Here is a 24,992-nt window from a genome sequence, read left to right on the forward strand (position 1 = left end):
TATGTTTCTATTTTAAATATTTTAATGTTCATTACATTCATATACATAGACTCCAACCATTTCTCAATGTGCTCCAAATAATAATATTATTTATCTTATAAAAAGTAAGACCACTCTTGAGTTTATATTTTCCCCAGATGTAGTTATATTTTTGTATCACAATGCACTATGACTATAATGCACACATTATGGCTGACCCTGTAAAATAATACATTTCACTGCACCTATCCGGTGTACGTGACAATAAAAACTTAAAATCAAGCACGATGCAAAATTGCAAACAAATATTGATTCGTATCATACGCATAGCGTTTTACTGCGGGCTTTTATTTTGAAAGCACAAAACTAAAGTCCTAATATTGCCAACTGTGGTGAGGTGTGTATATATAAATCATTGTGTGTTGCCCATATAATTAGGAATTAGAACAACCTATATTAATACTTTAATATGATCTATATACTGTGACCACGGGTTGCAGACGTGGCGATAATTCCCCAAAGTTTTAAAACGTCTAGCTAGAGGACCTTTCGTAATTCATACCAAGCGTTCATGATTTAAACTACCATTTCCGGGTCAAAAGGTGAATACATTTCATTGTAAAAGTCCTTGTTCAAAAGATGAAACGGTAGGGGGAAAGTGATTGATATGGAATTTTACATTGATTTACATTTCTTGAATTTAAAATGAGTGATGATTGCTATAATATTTGTTTAGCTAATTAATCCACTTATTGCACCATGTGTTTCAAACAATGATGTATATATCTGGTTTCAAATAAGGACTCTTATTTTGGTAGTACGTGAAAACCTTGACCCGGAGGTGGTTCGTTGTCCTGTCAGAGCAACAGCTGAGTTGGTGATACAGAATGTCAAGCAAGCCTCTTATCGAGCTAATTTTGTGTTGATACTGTACGAATAGACTGCTGTAACACTACTACTTCTAAGTATGAACTGAAGTGTTTGTCTGCTTACTTGCTTTGGATAAATTAATGGCAAACATAGATGTTGGGAATGCAGGGGATCTTCAATCTCAAGTAAGTACCCTACTGTTGAACAGAACTCAGGGCTGGGCATGACTGAAGTTCACATTAGTGGAGAGTATGACCCATTTTGTACTTTGATTCATATTTTTATATATTTGACTCAACTATAAAAACAGACATGAGAGAAAGCTTATAGATCATTTGCTTTTAGATGACTACATTATTATTATTATAACACAATATTACACTATTTTCTTCATCAGATCGAAGAGGTCGAGGCACTTTCCTCCATATACGGTGACGAATGGTGTGTTATTGATGAAGCAGCAAGAATATTTTGCATCAAAATAACGGATGATATAGACTATCCAAAACTGAAAGCATGTTTACAGGTAATTGTTTCATTACATTTTTGTGTGTTTAAAAAGTTTCCGAGCAGTGTATGATAGCAATAACTCTCGAGTTTAATTTCCATAATTAGATCATTCTCCCACATGATTACCCGAGTGCAGCACCACCTGTCTACCAAATAAAGTAAGTCTACATGTTGGGTTTTACAGTACAGTACACTTACACTACCTCTGATAAACATGTATCAGGCATAAAAAAAAGCTAATTATTAAGACTAACATTTGAGACATATTCTGCCTTCTCTCCTCATGCAGTGCAGCATGGTTGCGAGGCCCTGATAGAAAGACCCTGTCCAGCAGCCTTGAGGAGCTCTATGTGTGAGTGGATTTCATAATCACTGACTACTGTACATGAAGCACAGAATAGTTATCCCTGAACATGGAGGGGATTCCATCATAATGCTAACCTAAAGATGGATTGCCTGATGGTGAAGCCAAATTTGCTTGCGGTATTGCTGATTACAGTCCATTACCCTGTCTCACCCAAGTCTCTGAGTAGATATGTCTCCACTGACATCAAACTAACCAGTGGTGTCTTTCCTAACAGGGCGAACACTGGGGAAAGCATCCTCTACCTCTGGGTGGAGAAGGTCCGGGAGTTCCTTCTGGAGAAATCCCAAAGCACAGACACAGGTGAGAATCGCATGTCATGTCTGATTGATAGTATGCTTTATTTTTTCACTAGAGGGCAGTAAATAAATCATTTTTTCCAACTCCAGAAATCCAATTATGAAAGTGTGCACCCATTGCCTTCCTCATAAAGGTATATATTAATGCCAATGAGCTCAGACAGAAAAACTATTGAGAAAGCTTGATTTCAATCTCTTTCCTTTCTTGGAGATGACAGTCAAAATTCTTGGGGTCTTTCATTCAGGTCTTCGATGTGCTCCCATGCATCATTGTGATAAGATGAACACAAGACTTGGTGGGTGGTATTTGAAAAGCCCTCTTTCCTGTTTCTGTAATTTAAGATCAGTATCTGAGTAATGGCTTTCAGTGCTGTGAGCCTGTGACGAAACCTTTGTCAAATATTTTTTAAAAGAGGCTGAGGAAAGAGAAGTACATTTGGTTGTTTGTTGTATTGTCTTTGAAAATTGTTTTCTATGAATGGATGAGTTTTAATGCCTTTTATTCCCCTTTTTGAACACTAAGGAAAACAGGATACCATATTATTCTAACTCTTCACTGTTTTCTAAAGCCGTTCAACTTGTTAGCTAATTAAGCACAGTGCTTTAATTTAGTACTATTTCAATTAATAACTATGGAATCCATCAATATGGATGCAGTCCTATCATTGTAATTACGTTCTTTCTCTCTGGACAGTTGTTATGATCAACTGAAATGGGAGAAAGCAGAGAATGTGTATGCTGTGAAAATGAGATGCTGGGTATAGATCACAGAGCATTCTTGCTTTAGAGGAAATCATTCAGTTTGGAGCACATTCATAAAAGTATAAAAGGCAAGTTGAAAATTGTATTTTGTATTCAAATTGCAGCTTATGTCCTCTTCCATAACGAGCAACTGATTTGGGAAATGGTTGATGTTAATGCCCTCCGAACCTTCATTTAAATGTATTCTCATTGCAAAGTTTTCCCCCTTTTTAATGAACTCCTACTATTCTAAATGCAATCATTTTACTTGTGGAAGCATCCTTATCTAGAAACTGTCAGAGAAGTGATTTGGGATTATTTGATGAAAAGGCCTTTACAGTGGGGTCTGAAATTATTGACACCCTTGATAAAGATGAGCAAAAATGACTGCTTAAAATAAATCATTCAAATACTGAGCTACATTGTGTCCACCAGCATATTTTACAGTAGGTATGGGGTTCATTTCTGTTCATGCATTCTCATTTCAATGCCAATCCCACCACTGGTGTGCGTGGCCAAAAACCTACATTATTATTTCATCTAACATATGTAAATGTCTGGAGTTTGCTAAACGGCATTGGCACAAGAATTGGAACTGGTACTTTGGTCAGATGACATGAAAGTTGAGCTCTTTGGCCAACACACCAGCGGTGGGTTTGGTGTTGAAATGACAATGCATAAGCAGAAAAGAACCCCTTACTGTAAATGATATGATGGAGGATCTTTGATGTTATGGCATTATTTTGCTTCCACTGGTCCTGAGGCCCTTGTTAAGGTCAATGGCAACATGAACTTTACCTAGTATCTGGACATTTTAGCGATAAACCTGGTTGCCTCTGCCAGGGGCTGAAACTTGGCCGCAAGTGGATCTTCCAGTAAAACAATAACCACAAACACATATTAATCCACAATGAAATGGGGACTAATCTGAAGGTAACCGGTACCGTTTTAAAACATGATTGTGCCTACCCAAAAAAAGGGGTTAAATATGTGTAAAGTAATATATACAGTATTAGTCAAAGGTTTGGACACACCTACCCATTCCAGGGATTTTCTTAATATTTCATATTTTCTACATGAATGATCCTCAAAAAGTTAGACAGCTGCACCATCGAGAGCATCTTGACTGGCTGCATCACTGTTTGGTATGGCAACTGCTTGGGATCTGACCGCACGCTCACACATACTTACACCCCAACACACACACACACACTTTCACACTCACCACATACGCTGCTTCTACCGTCTATTATCTATCCTATCTAGTCACTTTACCCCTACCTATATATATATATAGTACATAGCTACCTCAATAAACGTTTACCTCTGCACATCGACTTGGCTATATACTGGAAGTACCAGTACCATGTTATTTTTACTCTGTTTTTTTTTCATTATTCACTGTGTATTTATTCCTTGTGTCACTATTTCTATTTTTTTATGTTTATCTTTAACTCTGCATTGTTGGAAACTGACCCGTAAGTAACCAGTCGTTAGTCTACATCTGTTGTTTAGAAAGCATGTGAAACCCATTGAAAACCTGCGGTTTGAATTGAAGAGGGCATTCCATAACCGCAGACGTGGAATATCAAGGATCTGGAAGGATTTTGTATGGATTGAATGGTCTAAGATCCCTCCCAATGTGTTATCCAACTCATTAAACATTTTAGAAAAAGGATCAGTGCCATTTTCCTCTCAATGTAAGGTATTAAAAACAAGGATGTCAGTAATTTTGACCCCTACCTTTTTGAGAAAAAAAATATATTAATTGTAAAACAAAATCACTTTCTCTCAGCAATTGTATTGGTATAAAAAAATATAATTTCCCCAATTTGTTGAGCATACAGTATAGCTCAGTATTTGAATGATTGTTAGTCATATTTGCTCATCTTTATCAAGGGTGTCATTCATTTCAGACCCCACTGTAGATGTTCATGGACTCCATAATCATTATAGCATCATAAAGTTCAACGGCATAATTTGGTTATGCGTTGTATATTTAATATAGTAGTTGTACAGTGCCTTCAAGAAAGTATTAACACCACTGGACTTTTTCCACATTTTTGTTGTTAAAAACTGAATTTAAAATGGATTAAATTGAGATTTTCTGTCACTGATCTACACACAATCTACACATAATGTCAAAGTGGATTATGTTTTTAGAAATGTTTACAAATTATTAAAAAATTAAAAGCTGAAATATCTTGACTAAATAAGTTCAGGAATAAATATTTGCTTAATAAGGCACATAAGTTGCCTGAACTCTTTGTGCAAAAATAGTGTTTAACATGATTTTTAAATGACTACCCAATCTCTGTACTCCACACGTAAAATTATCTGTAAGCTCCCTCAGTCGAGCAGTGAATTTCAAACACAGATTCAACAACAAAGACCAGGGAGGTTTTCCACTAGTTCGCGAAGAAGGGCACGTATTGATAGATAGATAAAAAATATATTTAATAATGTTGAATATCCATTTGAGCATGGTGCAGTTATTAATTACACCTTAGATGATGTATTAATACACCCGGTCACTACAAAAATACAGGCGCTCTTCCGAACTCAGTTGCCGGAGAGGAAGGAAACCATTCAGGGATTTCACCATGAGGCCAATGGTGATTTTTTAAAACTGTTACAGAGTTTAATGGCTGTGATAGGAGAAAACTGAGGATGGATCAACAACATTGTAGTTACACCACAATACTAACATAAATGACAACGTGAGAAGAAGGAAGCTTTCAAAACATGCATCCTGCTTGCAGTAAGGCACTAAAATAATATTGCAAAAAAATTGTACTGAATACTAAGTGTTATGTTTGGGGCAAATACAATACATCACTGAGTACCACTTTTCATATTTTCAAGCATGGTGGTGGCTGCATCATGTTATGGGTATGCTTGTCATCTTTATGGGCTTGGTAGTTTCTTTCTGAAGGCACTGTATGTACTTTTTCGTATAGTACACCTGTACCTTTCAGTATAATTTTTCCCAGAAATATCAGTATATTAACATTCAAAGTAACCCTTGTTCTACTTATCCCTCTTAATTGGCTTTATCTGTCTTGTTAGAATTTTTTTAAATATATTTTTTAAAATTATTTACCCCTTTTTCTCCCCAATTTCGTGGTATCCAATTGTTTAGTAGCTACTATCATGTCTCATCGCTACAACTCCCGTTCGGGAGAGACAAAGGTTGAAAGTCATGCGTCCTCCGATACACAACCCAACCAAGCCGCACTGCTTCTTAACACAGCGCGCATCCAACCCGGAAGCCAGCCGCACCAATGTGTCGGAGGAAACACCGTGCACCTGGCAACCTTGGTTAGCGCACACTGCGCCAGGAGTCGCTGGTGCGCGATGAGACAAGGATATCCCTACCGGCCAAACCCTCCCTAACCCGAACAGCGCTAGGCCAATTGTGCGTCGCCCCACGGACCCCCGGTCGCGGCCGGTTACGACAGAACCCAGGCTGGCACAGCTAGCACTGCAGTACAGCGCCCTTAACCACTGTGCCACCCGGGAGGCCCATTGTTAGAACATTTTGTTCATTTTACGGTCATGCAATGGTAATTATCTGAAGATGGGACCTGCGTGGTAGGTGTCCATGTAAATTAGGCATATGGTCAAGGCAGAAAGGACCTTCAAAGTCACTCAAACGCATCATGGGACACAAAGATACACAATCACAAATACACATTGAATTCATTTCACAGCCTGTCCATCTTTCTACTTCTCTCACAGTGGAGCAACCAGAGGTGAGAAATATGACAACAGAGGAGGAGGAAGTGGTGGAGGATGTAGAAATTCCTGATTACCGCAATCTGAAGCTGAACAAAGAGAATATACACCTCTTTGAAAATCACTCAAGTGGTATGGCACTGACTGCATATTCTTGAATAGAGAAAGAATAAAAAAACAAGTAATTTCTAAGCCTTAATTATAATCGCATCTGAAAGGAACATTTTGTATATAAACTGAATTGTGCTTGCTGCCCACGTGTTAATCCAGTGTTAATTGGTTCTTACTTGTGCCTTTTATTTTTGTGTTTATAAATCTTTGTAGATGAGGAACTACCTCCTATAAAACTGGGGGAGACGATAACAGAAAGACGCAGCACCTTCCAACCACACTTAGCCCCTGTGGTAACACCTAGACAGGTACTGTGTTGGCCCTCTCCTGTCTCCCTCCTCTTTCTGACTATAAAACATTCATATTCTCACATCCATCACAGAACAAGTTAGGGAAGTAAATCACAAGCCTTAAAATCTTCTAAATCATGCTAGACAATGCTACCCTGTTGGGAGAGAGAAGAAGCTGTGAGTTAAAGCTCATGTGGAGAGGATGTAGTTTCAATGCTAATGTGCTTCCAATATGGAAAACTAAACATCCTCAGGCTGTGCTCCTGCTGCTAAATGTCCTCAGGATGAAAACGGAAAGAGCTGCTTTAAACATATCTAACCTGCCATCAATTGCAATTTAGACAGTGATAATTATGTAATTTCCTGGAGAGTACATGAACTGTGTAGATGTAATTACAGTGCACATTGTACCATAAGCATTAACAGTTAACTATTACACAACTGTATGGTTCTCTTTTTACATGCTGTACATTTTCAGTATTACGATTACCCACCCAATATACAAGTAGGCATTTTTTTATATTTTTTTATAAGAAAACTGTTTATACAAACTTTTGAAATAAAGTTACCTAATATATTGTCAAGAGTAGGAGTCAACCGAACCTGTTTGGGGTTTTATCTTAGTCTTTCTGTTGGATATGCCATCTGTTTGAAGAGGAATCAATGATTACCCTCATCTTTATGCACCACACAGGAGTTCTCAGATGAGTGGGCTACTGTTCTGTCTTTAATGCAGAAGTTGTACTTTAGGGATGGACGTACCCACCATACTTCTAATGTTAAGAGTATGATTAGAGGAAAGGAGGCAATTCAAACAGATTTGTTTTTGTGTTTCAGGTTAGAATGGTTCTTGACAAGCTGTTTGAAAACAAGAAGATTGCAAGCGCCACTCACAATATTTATGCATACAGGTAGAGCATCCAGTTTTGAATATACATAACAAGTTGTAATATTCACAGTGGGTTTATATCTCTCTTTATTTATTTATTTATTTTACCTTTATTTAACCAGGTAGGCAAGTTGAGAACAAGTTCTCATTTACAATTGCGACCTGGCCAAGATAAAGCAAAGCAGTTCGACAGATACAACGACACAGAGTTACACATGGAGTAAAACAAACATACAGTCAATAATACAGTATAAACAAGTCTATATACAATGTGAGCAAATGAGGTGAGAAGGGAGGTAAAGGCAAAAAAGGAAGCGAGGGCCAGCCAACGAGAGCGTACAGGTCGCAATGGTGGGTAGTATATGGGGCTTTGGTGACAAAACGGATTGCACTGTGATAGACTGCATCCAATTTGTTGAGTAGGGTATTGGAGGCTATTTTGTAAATGACATCGCCAAAGTCGAGGATTGGTAGGATGGTCAGTTTTACAAGGGTATGTTTGGCAGCATGAGTGAAGGATGCTTTGTTGCGAAATAGGAAGCCAATTCTAGATTTAACTTTGGATTGGAGATGTTTGATATGGGTCTGGAAGGAGAGTTTACAGTCTAACCAGACACCTAAGTATTTGTAGTTGTCCACGTATTCTAAGTCAGAGCCGTCCAGAGTAGTGATGTTGGACAGGCGGGTAGGTGCAGGTAGCGATCGGTTGAAGAGCATGCATTTAGTTTTACTTGTATTTAAGAGCAATTGGAGGCCACGGAAGGAGAGTTGTATGGCATTGAAGCTTGCCTGGAGGGTTGTTAACACAGTGTCCAAAGAAGGGCCGGAAGTATACAGAATGGTGTCGTCTGCGTAGAGGTGGATCAGAGACTCACCAGCAGCAAGAGCGACCTCATTGATGTATACAGAGAAGAGAGTCAGTCCAAGAATTGAACCCTGTGGCACCCCCATAGAGACTGCCAGAGGTCCGGACAACAGACCCTCCGATTTGACACACTGAACTCTATCAGAGAAGTAGTTGGTGAACCAGGCGAGGCAATCATTTGAGAAACCAAGGCTGTTGAGTCTGCCGATGAGGATGTGGTGATTGACAGAGTCGAAAGCCTTGGCCAGATCAATGAATACGGCTGCACAGTAATGTTTCTTATCGATGGCGGTTAAGATATCGTTTAGGACCTTGAGCGTGGCTGAGGTGCACCCATGACCAGCTCTGAAACCAGATTGCATAGCAGAGAAGGTATGGTGAGATCTCTAATCACAGTTAATCAATTGTTATTTGACAATGTGTGTACTGTAAGTAGGCTAGGTTTAATGAGTTACATTGAGCCTTTATAAGATGCTTGATGCTTTCTGGGTGGTCATTAACCCAACAGGAGATGCTGACATTCAGAGAATTGAAAAGTTTCCTTCAAGGAGACATGCAGTTTAAGTACATTCTCATACTAAAAGTCTCAACCAACTACAACCTATATTCTCTGTATTGTAGGATATATTGTGAAGAAAAGCAGAGTTTCCTGCAGGACTGTGAGGATGATGGAGAGACCGCAGCGGGAGGACGACTGCTTCACTTACTACAGGTGCTTTGCTCTATGTCCACTTTGCTCCGTACCCTCTAGTGCTTCATTCAGTATTCACACGGTTGCCTTATGCCTCAAGGACACATTTTACGTTTTCAAACCAACCCTCTGTGGTCTTGAGGTTCACTGACCCTCTCCTGTTTATAACTTGAATATAATCTTAAGTCCAAGGTAATGTACAATATATCCTATTTAAGATTCACTTTGATAAGTAGCCATGAACAAGCCTTGGCAGGAGCCTATGTCCTGTTTCTGTAGCGTGAGGCAGCTTGATGTACAAGTACACCCCCTGTACGCTAGTCATATGGAATTGTTTTAAGATGGTCATACTATGGTTAAATAAAGGTGAAATAAAAATAAATGGTCATACTATGACTTTTTGAATGAAAAAAAAGATTTGATCAAATATAGAATTTGGCCTTTACTGCTAAAGCCCAGAGAAACGCATTGAATAACATTAATAATTGGCAAAAAAGACAGTCAAAAAATGAATCGTAAGAATCAAGGTTTTGCAGTGTTTGTCCTATATCTTGGAGATAAGAAAGCTGAGGAAACATAGTGCATTCGGAAAGTATTCAGACCCCTTGACTTTTTCCACATTTTGTTGCATTACAGCTTTATTCTAAAATGGATTATTGTTTTTTTGCCCAAATCCATCTACACACAATACCCCATAATGACAAAGCAAAAACAGTTTTTTAGAAGTTTAGGCAAATTTATATAAAGAAAAATACAAAGCCACTCCTGCATTGTCTTGGCTGTGTGCTTAGGGTCGTTGTCCTGTTGGAAGGTGAACCTTCGCCCCAGTTTGAGGTCCTGAGCTCTCTGGATTTTATTTAATTTCGTTTGGATCTCTTTTAGTCCCAATTTGGGCTAATCTTCCAAGAGTCCTGCTCTGGAGCAGGTTTTCATCAAGGATCACTCTGTACTTTGCTCCGTTCATCTTTCCCTTGATCCTGACTAGTTTCCCAGTCTCTGCCTCTGAAAAACATCCCTTAGGAGTGGCTTCTTTCTGGCCAGTCTACCATAAAGGCCTGCTTGGTGGAGTGCTGCAGAGATGGTTGTCCTTCTGGAAGGTTCTCCCAACTCCACAGAGAAACTCTGGAGCGCAGTCAGAGTGAACATCGGATTCTTGGTCACCTCCCTGGCCAAGGCCCTTCTCCCGCAATTGCTCAGTTTGGCCAGGCGGCCAGCTCTAGGAAGAACCTTGGTGGTTCCAAACGTCTTACATTTAAGAATGATGGAGGCCACTGTGTTCTTGGGGACCTTCAATGCTGCAGAATTATTTTGGTGCCTTTCCCCAGATCTCTGCCTCTACACAATCCTGCCTCGGAGCTCTACTGACAATTCCTTCGACCTTATGGCTTGGTTTTGCTCTGACATGCACTGTCAACTGTGGGACCTTTATATAGAGAGGTGTGTGCCTTTTCTAAATCATGTCCAATCAATAGAATTTACCACAGGTTCTCCAATCAAGTTGTAGAAGCATCTCAAGGATGATCAATGGAAACAGGATGCACCTGAGCTTAATTTAGAGTCTCATAGCAAAGGGTCTGAATAATTATGTAAATAAGGTATTTCTGTTTCATTTTTTATAAATTTGCAAAAATACTTACTGTTTTTCCTTTGTCATTAAGGGGTTTTGTGTGTAGATTGATGAGGGGGAGAAACATTATTTAATTCATTTTAGAATAAGGCTGTAACGTAATAAAATGTGTAAAAAGTTAAGGGGTCGAATGCACTGTGTGTGTGTGTATATATCTTATATATATATATATATATATACACACACACACACACAATATCTTTTAACGTACGGGTTACCTTCAGACAAGTTCCATGACACTTGTGGGGGTCATAGAGTTAAACCAGTGGCGTGCCGTGGGCCTGGGGCCTGGGCCTTCAGTGAAGTCCTACACAGTCCCAGCCGAATTAATCCACCTCTTATTACCATCATTATGATGCCATGGCTCTAGACACTATACATTTAGACAGAAACGCAGTATAACCAGGCGTTGCGTCACCTTGAAATTGACATTTTTATTCAGAGAATTGCAGGAGTACAATACCTTTTCATTGTGCAGCTTCGTTGCCCTGTGCGCTTGTTCGTTGAGCTGCAGATCCACTCGGGTGTTCATAAAAGTTTTCAAAAGCACCATTGCTTGTAAGTGCCCAGCCGTACTTTGGTGTCTCTTTGCTGCCTTGGTTAGACAACTCAAGTTTGCAAAGCCAGTGTGGCTCCAAACACCAAATCGATCACTTGCAAATAATAGGCATTCCCAGCAGTACAGTTTGCAGTGCTTCTCGGAGCCTGTGAGCCATTGATAGCGCTCGTAGTTGGAACTTTGAAAGTGGCGAACAAACCCCTTTCCCGCCTGTGACAGGCTTTGTAGCGTCGGCGTCGACCTCTCCTGACAATGTCTAACTTTCCTTGAAAAGTTTGTCTTGAGAATGGAGTTATAATTATATCCTCGACCAAATCGATATCTTCTCCTTCCGCCATTGTGGGTTGAAAAAACAGCTTAGTAGTACGCAAATTAATTTGTTTATCAAATTCAGTTTCCTAGTTCTGAGGTTCTGCATAGACCTGCCCATATAGGACCTGCCTCTCAATATTGGTAATCCAATCAAAAGACGTGCACGCACTACGCCTGCTAGCTGGCTCCTGTGTAACACTGGAGCCAGCCAGCAGGCGTACTATAGCCAACTCTAAAGCTGATTGGTTGACACTACATTTTAATTTCCATTCACTTTAAGCTACAAGCGCCCGCACTGTTGATTCTGAAGGCCTGAGGGCAGATTTTAGACCACTGGCAACACATGATGGCTGAATATGATTGGATAAAAGATCTAACATAAAGACCAGCCCTCCAAATCTCAACCTGGGGCTGGAAGCAGTGCAACCAAGAGGAAAGCTATGAAATGAAGAGTATAACTCTTACTCTGGGGAATAATTTAATACATATTTGTGGGAAAATACATTAAAAAAAATGTATATATTCTGATGATGTTTAGGCCAGCAGAGAAAGGCCTTGCTGGCCCTGATGGCCCACCACTGAGTAAAACAGAGAACACCATCGTGAGAGTCTCTTCTTTCCATAATGGTTTTTATGTCAAAACGTAAGGATGCTACAGACGTTTTCGTGAGAAGACCGATTTACTCGATGCTGAGTGGCAAGCGGGATGCTGAGTGGCAAGCAGAGACTCACTTTTACAGTCTTTAAAACAAATGTTTTATTTTTAACTTCTTATGGCTGGGGGCAGTATTGAGTAGCTTGGATGAATAAGGTGCCCAGAGTAAACTGCCTGCTACTCAGTCCCAGTTGCTAATATATGCATATTATATGAGAATTTTGATAGAAAAAACTCTGAAGTTTCTAAAACTGTTTGAATGATGTCTGTGAGTATAACAGAACTCCTATGGCAGGCAAAAACCTGAGAAAAAAATCCAACCAGGAAGTGGGAAATCTGAGGTTGGTCATTTTTTAACTCATTCCTTATTGAAGATACAGTGGGATATTCGTCATGTTGCACTTCCTAAGGCTTCCACTAGATGTCAACAGCCTTTAGAACCTTGGTTGATGCTTCTAATGTGAAGTGGGGGCGAATTATAGGGGAATGAGTCAGAGGTCTGCCAGAATGCCTTGAGCTCGTGAAGCTCGTTCACGTGAGAGTGAGCTCTGTTCCATTGCTTTTCTACAGACAAAGGAATTCTCCGGTTGGAACATTATTGAAGATTTATGTTAAAACATCCTAAAGATTGATTCTATACTTCATTTGACATGTTTCTACGGACTGTAACGGAACTTTTTTACTTTTCGTTTGCGCCTAGTGAACGCGCTTCGTGAGTTTGGATTTGTTTACCAAAACGCGCTAACGAAAGGAGCTATTTGGACATAAACGATGGACATTGTCGAACAAAACAAACATTTATTGTGGAACTGGGATTCCTGGGAGTGCATTCTGATGAAGATCATCATAGGTAAGTGAATATTTATAATGTTATTTCTGACTTCTGTTGACTGCACAATATGGCGGACATCTTTTTGGCTTGTTTGGGCTCTGAGCGCCGTACTCAGATTATTGCATGGTTTGCTTTTTCCGTTAAAAAAACTGTAAATCTGACAAAGCGGTTGCATTAAGGAGAAGTGTATCTAAAGTTCCATGTATAACACTTGTATTTTCATCAACATTTCTGATGAGTATTTCTGTAAATTGATATGGCTCTCTGCAAAATCACTGGATGTTTTTGGAACTACTGAACATAACGCGCTAATGTATACTGAGATTTTTTTTATATAAAAATGAACTTTATCGAACAAAGCATACATGTATTGTGTAACATGAAGTCCTATGAGTGTCATCTGATGAAGATCATCAAAGGTTAGTGAATAATTGTATCTCTATTTCTGATTTTTGTGGCTGAAAAAATAGCTGTGTTTTTCTGTGACTTGGCTCTGACCTAACATAATCGTTGTGGTGCTATTCCAAAACTGCAGCTTGTTGTGGAACATATTTTCCTACTTCCGTCAACCAGTCCATTTTGAATTTGTGATAAAACTTTTGTCATTTGGTAAGGAATGTAGCTTGTGTATGTCATCGGTAGGGTTGCCAACTTTCTCACTACTAAATAAGGGACAAAGGTGGCGTGCCAGTGCACGGTGCCACGGCGGTGTGGGTATGGTGTTGTGTGAATGAATGAATATACAGTGTATATTCGTATTCAATTGGAAAGGCAAAACATTTGTATATTCCATTTAGTCTATAGCTTTACTTAAACTGTATCATTATGTAAACTTATGTGAGTAAACCTCAAAATGAATGATCAAAGAAATCACAATTTGGGCCTTTACAGCAAAAAAACAACAACATTTAAAATGGAAAAGAGGGGTATGAGTCACACCAAGTCTACTTATTTTTTTGCTGCACTTGACTGATTCAAGCAGTCCTTTGTCCTTTTGCATAGCCAGAGAGAAGTCCTTACATGACAAGTCACAGTTCACAGATATTTGAAGTTCATTTTTGATCAGCTCTGTGCTGCATCGGTTTATTGAGTCTGACCATTTAATGGTCATCAGAGAGAAAATCCTCTACAAAAGCATTTGAGCCTAGCACACTGAGGACAAATGAGACAATCCTGAACATGTTGATCAAGTTGGCTTTCCCTAGGTTTTGGAAAACTGACATCCACTTCTCACTGGTGGATTTTGTGGTATCCTGTCTGGCTTTCTGTATTTCCTCCCGGCTAGCACAACACTCTTCATAGAGTTGGTCCATACTGACTGTCTCTGTCATTTTGAGGGCAACCACCACCTGCTCCAGGTCAGTGAAGGAGAGCTCTTCATAGAGTTGGTCCATACGGACTGTGTCATTTTGAGGGCCACCACCACCTGCTCCAGGTCAGTGAAGGAGAGCTCCTCATAGAGTTGGTCCATACTGACTGTGTCATTTTGAGGGCCACCACCACCTGCTCCAGGTCAGTGGAGGAGAGCTCCTCATAGAGTTGGTCCATACTGACTCCAGGTCAGTGAAGGAGAGCTCCTCATAGAGGCCGATCGGTTTCAGTTTCACCGTTACATTTTCCGGTGAGAAATCAAACCACTTATCAATGTATGTAATGACAGCGTCATAGAACTTCACAAAGTCCTGTTGCTGCTTGGACCTTTGATGACAATTGTTTGTCCATCAGCTGCTTGGTCTGGTATCCAAAAACGCTGTCCTGTTTCCGCTGAAGAATCTTAATTTTGAACTTTTGGACTTCCTCGTAAACATCTGTGATGCAGAGCGTTTACGAGTTGGTCATAAACACCCCCCACATTGTGGAAAAAGCACAGATACATCTCAGCTACTTCTGTTTTTTCTTCATACTCAAAAATACTCTTCAGTGCCACAGGACAGGTCTCCTCAAGGGACCTAAAGTATGAAGTAAGACCTGGCCAGCTTTGCAGGAGACGATCGAAAGCTGGATGAAGAGCGAGCCATCGTGTGCAAACATGTCGCAGAATTTCACGCCACTCAATGTGAACAAAGGTGAAAAATGCATGCAGTTCCTCACGCAGTTCCTCTCTTCGGGAAGCAGATACTGATACGTGGCTGTAGCTCATTAAAACAATTGTCTCAATATCCACTGAGAGCTGAACGCAAGCGTGCTTGCAGGCATTATACGCTATGTAATTAGCTTTCAGAATGCAATTGTTGGCACTGCTCAATAACTGGTAAACGGAGTGGTGCTTTCCAATTCTGTTAGTTTCCGCAGTAGACATCAAGAAGAATGCACCGATATTGCTAGCACCTTTAGCTAGGGGGCCTTCTTGTGCATTTCTGTGGATGCATGCTGAGTTAGGTCATTCTCCCCTCCATGGCCAATTGATAATTCCCGACGACATGCAGTACAGAAAGCTTTCGTCGAGTCACCACTGACCGGCTTAACCCACGTCTTTTTTTACTTCACATTGTTTGTTGTAGCTGCACAGTCTTTTCTTTTTTGCAGGTTTGTCCATATTTCCTTGATATGCCAAACCGACCGAACAACAACAGAAATTACTTTGCAGGAATTGGCACGTTTACACTATACTGTGATTGGATGAATATACAGGACAAGAGGGGTCCCGTATGGGACAAACCAATTTAGCGCAATATAAGGAACATCCCGGCTAATACGGGACAGTTGGCAACCCTAGGACTCATCAGTTACATACTTTTTTATAGCCATTTATTTGTGTAGGCCTACCGGGAGCTTGTGTGCGCAGGGAGTGGCTGGAATGCAATTGAGTGAACGAGACACGGAGGGGAAAGGGAATTTAGGGAGAAGAACGGTGTGATGCTTGGCTTGAAGTTGGTTTCGTTTTTGTTGTGACCCGCTAATGCACATGTACAAATGGAACACTAGAGTCAAAGCAAATTAACATTGACTTCAAGAAAAACATGTACTTGCCCGTTCGGACAGCCACAAAACACATTCCACCAAATCGTTTTATAGTATTTTATTTTATTTATTTTTTATATCTTGTTAAAGATTGATGTTTGATGTCCATTCGAGTACTCATGACTATACATAATTCAAGCAAGCATTCATTCCTGTTTCAGTCAATATTAGTGGGTACAGACTGAGGCTTTAACAATCAAATTGTTTTCATGCATTCGTATTCATCCACAACATCAGCTTGCAAGAATGCCAAATGTCAGACTACGAGTGCACCACAGTGAAATGTCTCATTGGATTTCTCTGCTGGAGTCCAGAGTCTTGTTTACAAGTTTCTCAGATTAATCTGCCTTTGATGGTAGCCCCTTTTCAAAAACAATAGCAATGTCTGTCTGAGTGGGATAAGACATCTTGAGAGGAATTTGTACTGAGCTGAACGGTTCATCCTGAACCCCACAGGACGTTGTTCTATCTATGCTCTGGACAATCTGATTTTGGATTATAGGTTGCACTGAGTCTGTTCAATGGAGACCGATTTATGACCATAGCACATGTTCCAATCAGAGTGCCAATGCCGTTTATCAAACTCCAGACGGTGCTAGGTTCAGATGACATGAGCTCTTTGGCCACAAACACCAGTGGTGTCGAAAAATGGAAGTATACAGAAAGTACCTCATACCTACTGTAAAATATGGTGGCGGATCTTTGATGTTCTAGGGCTATTTTGCATACCCTGGTGCTTTGGCCCTTGTTAAGGTCAACGACATCATCAACTTTACCAAGTAGCAGGACATTCTAGCCAAGAGGCTGACACTTGGCTGCAAGTGGATCTTCCAGCAAGACAATAACCCCAAGCACAAATCAAAATCCACAAAGAAATGGTTAATTAAGCATTATAAACTGGGTGGTTCGATCCCTGAATGCTGATTGGCTGACAGCCGTGGTATATCAGACTATATATCACAGGTATGACAAAATATTAATTTGTATTGCTCTAATTACATTGGTAACCAGTTTATAATAGCAATAAGACACCTTGGGGGTTTGAGGTATATGGCCAATATACCACGGCTAAGGGCTGTATCCAGGCCCTCCTTGTTACGTTGTGCATAAGAACAGCCCTTAGCCGTGGTATATTGGCCATATACCACACCTCCTTGTGCCTTATTGCTTAAATAGCATTTAGGGCTTGAACTACCCAATTTATAATGTACATTTTGCAATGGCCATCTCAGTCTTCGGACTTGAACCCCATTGAAAACCTGTGGTTTGAATTGAAGAGGACAGTCCATAACCGCAGACAAAGGATATCAAGGATCTGGAAAGATTCTGTATGGCGGAATGGTCTAGGATCCTTCCCAATATGTTCTCCAACTCATAAAACATTTTAGAAATGTATTAAAAGGTATTTATAAACAGGGTGTCAATCATTTTGGCCCCTACCTTGAGTAAAAAAATATGACTTGTTAAACAAAATCTCTTTCTTTGAGCAATTTTATTAGTATAAAAACAAATACCCAATTTATTGAGCATACAATATAACTGTTTTTGAATTATTTTATAGTCTTTTTCGCTCATCTTTCTCAAGGGTGCCAATAATTTTGGACCTGACTATGTCATCATTCTTCCATTGTTACTGAATCTGACCTAACAAGTGAAGAGAAGAGCCTTCAGTCTAATGCTCACCCCCACCACTACCACCCAGGTGCTTTTGGGTAAGATTCTGATTAATGTTCTACTTGAACCTCTCAACACTGACAGGCAATTTACTTTGAGGGCTGATTCTTAATCTGTTTTTCTCTCATATATTTTCCTCTCAGACCCCTTCTTCATTTTGAATTTAGCATTTACTCATTTTGGCAGTACGAATGTGAAGTGCGGAGCAGAGAATAAAGGGAGACATTTATTATTACAGTAAATAGAAAGATGGCATTGGCGTTGTCTCCCATAGCCAATTTCTCCCCTGCTGCGTAGAGGGCTGTTGATTGACAGCGGAGGGACCGAGGCAGATATTCTCCTGGATAAAGGCTTATTCTTTATGATGCATCCTGTGTCAACTGCAAAGGTGAAATCAGGCTTCCAGGGGGTGTTCACTAGTCATCCCCTGTCACATGTGGTCTTTCAATCGTCTTGCTAATTGTCACATCCTCTTTGATATGACACATGAGGTGCTTGGGTACATGGACCAGTGACCAGAATGTTGCTCATCCAAATCTCCAAGCACACTTGTTGACATATATCATCTGTTAAGGGAAGATACCAGCTATTATCTATATTTTGCCGTGGGAGCAATCCTTGCACAACAATTTTCTCTGTATGCTGATGTCTTTATCTTGGGAGAGGAAAACATGTCTGTTTGCCTCTATTGCTTAACATCAGTTTTATAATCATTCCCAAACAGCCATTATTTGTGATTCATATCTGTCATGTGATTTGAGTCTATGCCAAACCGATCATCAACATCCACACATACAGTAGCTACCACATCCATCATGTGCCTCTGTGTCAACACCACTCTGTTGTTCTTCCTCAGATCCTGGATGTGCGGAATGTGCTGGTGGTTGTGTCTCGCTGGTATGGAGGGATCCTGTTGGGTCCAGACCGTTTCAAACATATCAACAACTCTGCCAGGAACATCCTGGTCCAGGAGGGATACGCATCCTCTGCGGTGAGACCCTTTCTCCCTATTAGTAATGTGTCCAAGTTTGGCATAAGGCCACTGTTACGAATCCCTTTTGGCCCGACAGTCTAGGGGGGGGGATGGTAATGAGACCCGTAACATAACTCATGCAAATTATAATAGTGACAAAGTAAAAGTGAGAACGAAATAACTACGACAACTGAAATCTACCGTCAAACTCAAGGTTTATTTGTAAACACACGGTAATGGGGGGAGCAGGAAAAGGGGCTGAGCTGGACCCAAGGAAAGAAACAATAAGTATTCAAAACACCCCTAAGCTAGACTAGCCTATTTTAACAACAGCTAACTAACTAACCAAAAATGCAGTGGGTGGTCCGCCCAGTTCTAACTAGTGTATTTAACAAAGTCTACCTACGGGTAGTGTATGCCCATGGGCGACTTGTCTTGTTTCCCCCTTTTCCCACCAGCAATCAAACAAACACCATAACCAAAAACAATACTCACAGGTGATGACAAAGTGCTATGGGGGTGCTCAAACAAAAGCGAGGTTAATACACAAAGAGAGCGTGAAACACAGCGATCTACAAACATGGCATTTACAGAGAGATTGCGCTCTAGAGCAAACAACTGATGGGGTTTTTAAACCAAGGGAAAGGAACTGTGATTGGGTAGGAAACAGGAGGAGGTGTGTCTTCTGATTGATGATTGGATTGGTGACTGATTGGGGAGTGATGATTTTCACCTGTGAGGGGAGAAGGAGAGAAAAGAAACACACACACACAGGATACACACACAGGATACTGGTATCCGTAACATCCACACTAAAGTATATACATTTAGTGACTTTAGTCTGAATGTTGAACAAGACCTTGGAAGTAATTCAAAATGAATACTGTGTGCAAAATGTATCTTCCATCTATATATAAGTTTAAATGTTTGTTTGTAATATCAAGCTTGATGGGGAATTGTTTTTACGTTCCTCGTTGTTGGACGCTTTTGACATAAGCAGGCATATACATAGAATCTAATCTGAAAGTCTAATGGAAACTTTCTCCTCTACTTATCTGAAACAAATGTTATTTATTTATGGAAAGTGGGACAAGGTCAGAGCGGATTCAGTTAAACTGAATGATGTTTAACTACAAAACACCAGTTTCAACGTCAACAGTGAAGAGGTGACTCCGGGATGCAGTTCCTCTGTCCAGTGTCTGTTCTTTTGCCCATCTTAATCTTTTCTTGTTATTTCTTTGCAACTCTGCCAAGAACGCCAGCATCCCAGAGTTGCCTCTTCACTGTTGATGTTGAGACTAGTGTTTTGTGGGTACTATTTAATGAAGCTGCCAGTTGAGGACTTGTGAGGCGTCTGTTTCTCAAACTAGACACTCTAATGAACTTGTCCTCTTGCTCAGTTGTGCACCGGGGCCTCCCACTCCTCTTTTTATTCTAGTTAGAGACAGATTGCGCTGTTCTGTGAAGGGAGTAGTACACAGCGTTGTACGAGATTTTCAGTTTCTTGGCAATTTCTCGCATGGAATAGCCTTCATTTCTCAGAACAAGAATAGACTGATGAGTTTCAGAAAAAAGTACTTTGTTTCTTGCCATTTTGAGCCTGTAATCAAACCCACAAATGCTGATGCTCCAGATACCCGACTAGTCTAAAGAAGGCCAGTTTTATTGCTTCTTTAATCAGAACAACAGTTTTTAGCTGTGCTAACAAAATTGCAAAAGGGTTTTCTAATGATCAATTAGCCTATTAAAATTATAAACTTGGATTAGCTAACACAACGTGCCATTGGAACACATGAGTGATGGTTGCTGATAATGGGCATCTGTACACCTATGTAGATATTCCATAACAAATCTGCCACTTCCAGCTACAATAGTCATTTACAACATTTACAATGTCTACACTGTATTTCTGATCAATTTGATGTTATTTTAATGGATGAAAAATGTGCTTTTCTTTCAAAAACAAGGAAATGTCTAAGTGACCCCAAACCTTTGAACGTGTGTGTGTGTGTGTGTGTGTGTGTGTGTGTGTGTGTGTGTGTGTGTGTGTGTGTGTGTGTGTGTGTGAGAGTGAGAGTGAAAGTATTCAGACCCGTTGACTTTTTCCACATTTTTGATACGTTCCTAAAATTGATTCAATTGTCTTTTTTCCCTCAGTCATCTACACACAATAACCCATATTGACAAAGCAAAAACAGTTTTTTAGAAATGTTTGCTCATTTCTATTTAAAGAAAAAACTGAAATATCACATTTACATAAGTATTCAGACCCTTTACTCAGTACTTTGTTGAAGCACCTTTGGCAGCGATTACAGCCTCGAGTCTTCATGGTTATAACACTACAAGCTTGGCACACCTGATTTGGAAAGTTTCTCCCTTTCTTCTCTGCAGATCCTCTCAAGCTCTGTCAGGTTGGATGGGGAGTGTTGCTGCACAGCTATTTTCAAGTCTCTCTGGAGATGTTCGATTGGGTTCAGGTCTGGACATTCAGAGACTTGTCCCGAAGCCACTCCTGCTTTATCTTGGCTGTGTGCTTAGGGTCGTTGTCCTGTTGGAAGGTGAACCTTTGCCCCATTCTGAGGTCCTGAGCACACTGGAGCAGGTTTTCATCAAGGATCTCTCTATACTTAGCTCTGTTCATCTTTGTCTCGATCCTGGCAAATCTCCCAGTCCCTGCCTCTGAAAAACATCCCCACAGCATGATGCTGCTACAACAATGCTTCACCATAGGGATGGTTCCAGGTTTCCTCCAGGCGTGACGCTTGGCATTCAGACCAAAGAGTTTAATCTTGGTTTCATCAGACCAGATAATCTTGTTTCTCATGGTCTGAGAGTCCTTGAGGTGCCTTTTGGCAAACTTCAAGCTGGCTGTCATCCTTTTACTGAGGAGTGGCTTGCGTCTGGCCAGTCTACCATAAAGGCCTGATTGGCGGAGTGCTTCAGAGATGGTTGTCCTTCTGGAAGGTTCTCCCATCTCCACAGAGGAACTCTAGAGCTCTGTCAGAGTGACCATTGGGTTCTTGGTCACCTCCCTGACCAAGGCCCTTCTCCCCCGATTGCTTAGTTTGGCTGGGAGGCCAGTTCTAGGAAGAGTGTTGGTGGTTCCAAACTTATTATATTTAAGAATGATGGAGGCCACTGTGTTCTTGGCGATCTTAAATGCTGCAAATATTGTTTGGTACCCTGCCCCAGATATGTGCCTCGACAACAATCCTGTCAAAGTGCTCTACGGACAATTCCTTCGACCTCGTTGCTTGGTTTTTGCTCTGACATGCACTGTCAGCTGTGGGAACTTATATAGACAGGTGTGTGCCTTTCCAAATCATGTCCAATCAATAGAATTTACCACAGGTGGACTCCAATCAAGTTGTTGAAACATGTCAAGAATAATCAATGGAAACAGGATGAACCTGAGCTCAATTTCGAGTCTCATAGCAAAGGGTCTGAATAGTTATGTAAATAAGGTATTTCTGTGTAAATGTTTTATAAATTTGCAGAAATTTCAAAAAACCTGTTTTCGCGTTGTCATTATGGGGTATTGTGTGTAGATTGCTCATGATTTTATTTATTTAATCCATTTTAGAATAAGGCTGTATTGTAACAAAATGTGGAAAAAGTCAAGGGGTCTGAATACTTTCCTAAGGCACTGTATATTTGAATACATTTTTTTACCCCTTTTTCTTCCCGATTTCGTGATATCCAATTGGTAGTTAGTCTTGTCTCATCGCTGCAACTCCCCTATGGACTAGGGAGAGGCAACGGTCAAAAGCCATGCGTCCTCCAAAACACAACCCTGCCAAGCCGCACTGCTTCTTGACGCGCTCCTCGCTTAACCCGAAAGCCAGCATAACCAATGTGTCAGAGTCCAACTAACGACCAAATTCAGTTAGCAGGCACACGGCTCGCCACAAGGAGTCGCTAGAGCACGATGAGATAAGGAAATGCTGTCCGGCCAAACCCTCCCCTAACCCGGACGACGCTGGTCCAATTGTACGCCGCCTCATGGGTCTCACGGTCATGGCCGGCTGTGACACTTTTTCAATAGAACACTTCTTCAGACTTTCAAAGCTTTCCAAAACAACAAACCAAGCTCTCCCTCGTTCAGCGAGTTGTCTGGCCAATGTGGTCTTGTGGAATAATGAATGCAACATGATGGTCACATCTCATTTCCTGATTCAGATCAGGGGAATATGTGTATTGAGGTGAAACATTGGTAGTCATTTGCTATGCAACTACACTGAAGGCGTATACATCTAATACGCTGATTATAAGGTAAACAACTCACTGGTTGAGGATAATTACTGTATGTTTTTCAGCTTTGTCATGAAGTGGTACTCTTCGTCTTTTCTCTTTTATTCAATGTTCTTTTATTGTTTTGCAGGATGAGGCATCCAAAGCTGGAGGGAAGAATAAAAAGTCAAAAAGCAAGAAGACAAAGTAAAATGATATACTCTGAATGCTAGTCATTGGCAATGCTCTCTGTAATATTGTTGAAAGGTTTACAGAAACGAACAGACATTTCTGACCTCTATGAGGACTTCAATCTCAAAAAGGTTTTGTTGTGCCTTAAACTGAAAATGGGAATTTGATGGCAACTATGTAATGTTAGTGTCGAACATTCAGGCTTAAGGGAAAGTAAGCCCATCTCCTCATAACCATAATGAAAACTGATTATGTGAGTCATTTATATTAATTAAAAAAGGGCTGCATACATGACTAGGAAAATGCATTCATTTGTTGTAAATCTGATTTTCCTTCTAAGAGCATAGCTGTAATTTTCAGGAATGTCTGAAATTATAACCAAAATGTCTTCATTTCGAAAAAGTCTCTTTCTCTCTCCCTTCTGTTACGCCTGTATTTAGATGCTTTGATATTTGAGTTCCGCTGTGGTTGAATCCCCACAACTTCTGTCATCCAAAGTACTGTTGAATCAGTCTGAGAGTTCAGTGGACACATCATCTGGGTTTCACAGACAATAAAATCTCATTTCCAAATTCCCTGTACATCATGCTGAAACAGAGACAGTTTCGCTTTCACAGCCTTGATGTCATTATTACCATGCCAACTACAGTGCCTTTGGAAAGTTTTCAGACCCATTGACTTTTCCCACATATTTACGTTACATACAGCCTTATTCTAAAATGGATTTAAAAATTAATAATCACACAATACCCCATAAAAACAAAGCAAAAACAGGTTTTGAGAAATGTTTGCAAATGTATTAAAAACAGAAATACCTTATTTACATAGGTATTCAGACCCTTTTCTATGAGACACGCAGCTGTCTATATAAGGTCCCACAGTTGATAGTGCATGTAAGAATAAAAACCAAGCCGTGAAGTCGAAGGAATTGTCAGTAGAGCACCGAGACAGCATTGTGTCGACTCTTGTGTCAACTCTTCCTAGAGCTGGCCGCCCAGCCAAACTGAGCAATCGGAGGAGAAGGGCCTTGGTCAGGGAGGTGACCAAGAACCCTATGGTCACTCTGAAAGAGCTCTAGAGTTCCTCTGGAGATGGGGGAACCTTCCAGAAGGACAGCCGTCTCTGCAGGACTCCACCAATCTGGCCTTTATGGTAGACTGGCCAGATGGAAGCCACTCCTCAGTAAAAGGCACATGACAGACACTCAGACCATGTGAAACAAGATCCTCTGGTCTGATGAAACCAAGATTAAACTATTTGGTCTGAATGCCAAGCATCACATCTGGAGGAAACCTGGCACCATCCCTAGGGTGAAGGATGATGGTGGCAGCATCATAGTGTGGGGGTGTTTTTCTGTGGCAAGGACTGGGAGACTAGTCAGGATCGAGACAAAGATGAACGGAGCTAAGTACAGAGAGATCCTTGATGAAAACATGCTCAGTACCTCAGACTAGGGCAAAGGTTCACCTCCCAACAGGACAACGACCCTAAGCACACAGCCAAATACAGGTGTGCCAAGCTTGTAGTGTCATACCCAAGAACACTCGAGGCTGTAATTGCTGCCAAAGGTGCTTCAACAAAGTACTTAGTAAAGGGTCTGAATACATATGTAAATGTGATTATAAATTAG

General features: G+C 40.5%; 1 protein-coding gene across 3 annotated transcripts; it reads left to right on the forward strand.

Moving 5' to 3' along the window:
- Nucleotides 1-800: 800 nt before the first annotated feature.
- impact (impact RWD domain protein) lies at nt 801-23,934 on the forward strand. Of its 3 annotated transcripts, NM_001160535.2 has the most exon segments (11): nt 885-1,034; nt 1,247-1,375; nt 1,465-1,517; nt 1,649-1,711; nt 1,941-2,026; nt 6,505-6,633; nt 6,826-6,920; nt 7,740-7,813; nt 9,278-9,368; nt 18,824-18,958; nt 23,322-23,759. In NM_001160535.2, coding segments are annotated over 11 exon segments (960 nt in total). In that variant the 5' UTR covers nt 885-989; the 3' UTR covers nt 23,382-23,759.
- The last annotated feature ends 1,058 nt before the right edge of the window (nt 23,935-24,992 follow it).

The sequence above is a fragment of the Oncorhynchus mykiss genome, chromosome 5 (genome assembly GCF_013265735.2).
Source record: "Oncorhynchus mykiss isolate Arlee chromosome 5, USDA_OmykA_1.1, whole genome shotgun sequence".
NCBI lineage: Eukaryota > Metazoa > Chordata > Actinopteri > Salmoniformes > Salmonidae > Oncorhynchus > Oncorhynchus mykiss.

What these genes read in the sequence shown, in the direction of transcription:
- impact (XM_036976509.1), top strand. Translation starts at nt 990, where the DNA reads ATGGCAAACATAGATGTTGGGAATGCAGGGGATCTTCAATCTCAA. An exon ending in ATCCCAAAGCACAGACACAG is followed by an intron (nt 2,027 to 6,504) that starts GTGAGAATCGCA and finishes CTTCTCTCACAG; the next exon opens with TGGAGCAACCAGAGGTGAGA. An exon ending in CACAATATTTATGCATACAG is followed by an intron (nt 7,814 to 9,277) that starts GTAGAGCATCCA and finishes TCTGTATTGTAG; the next exon opens with GATATATTGTGAAGAAAAGC.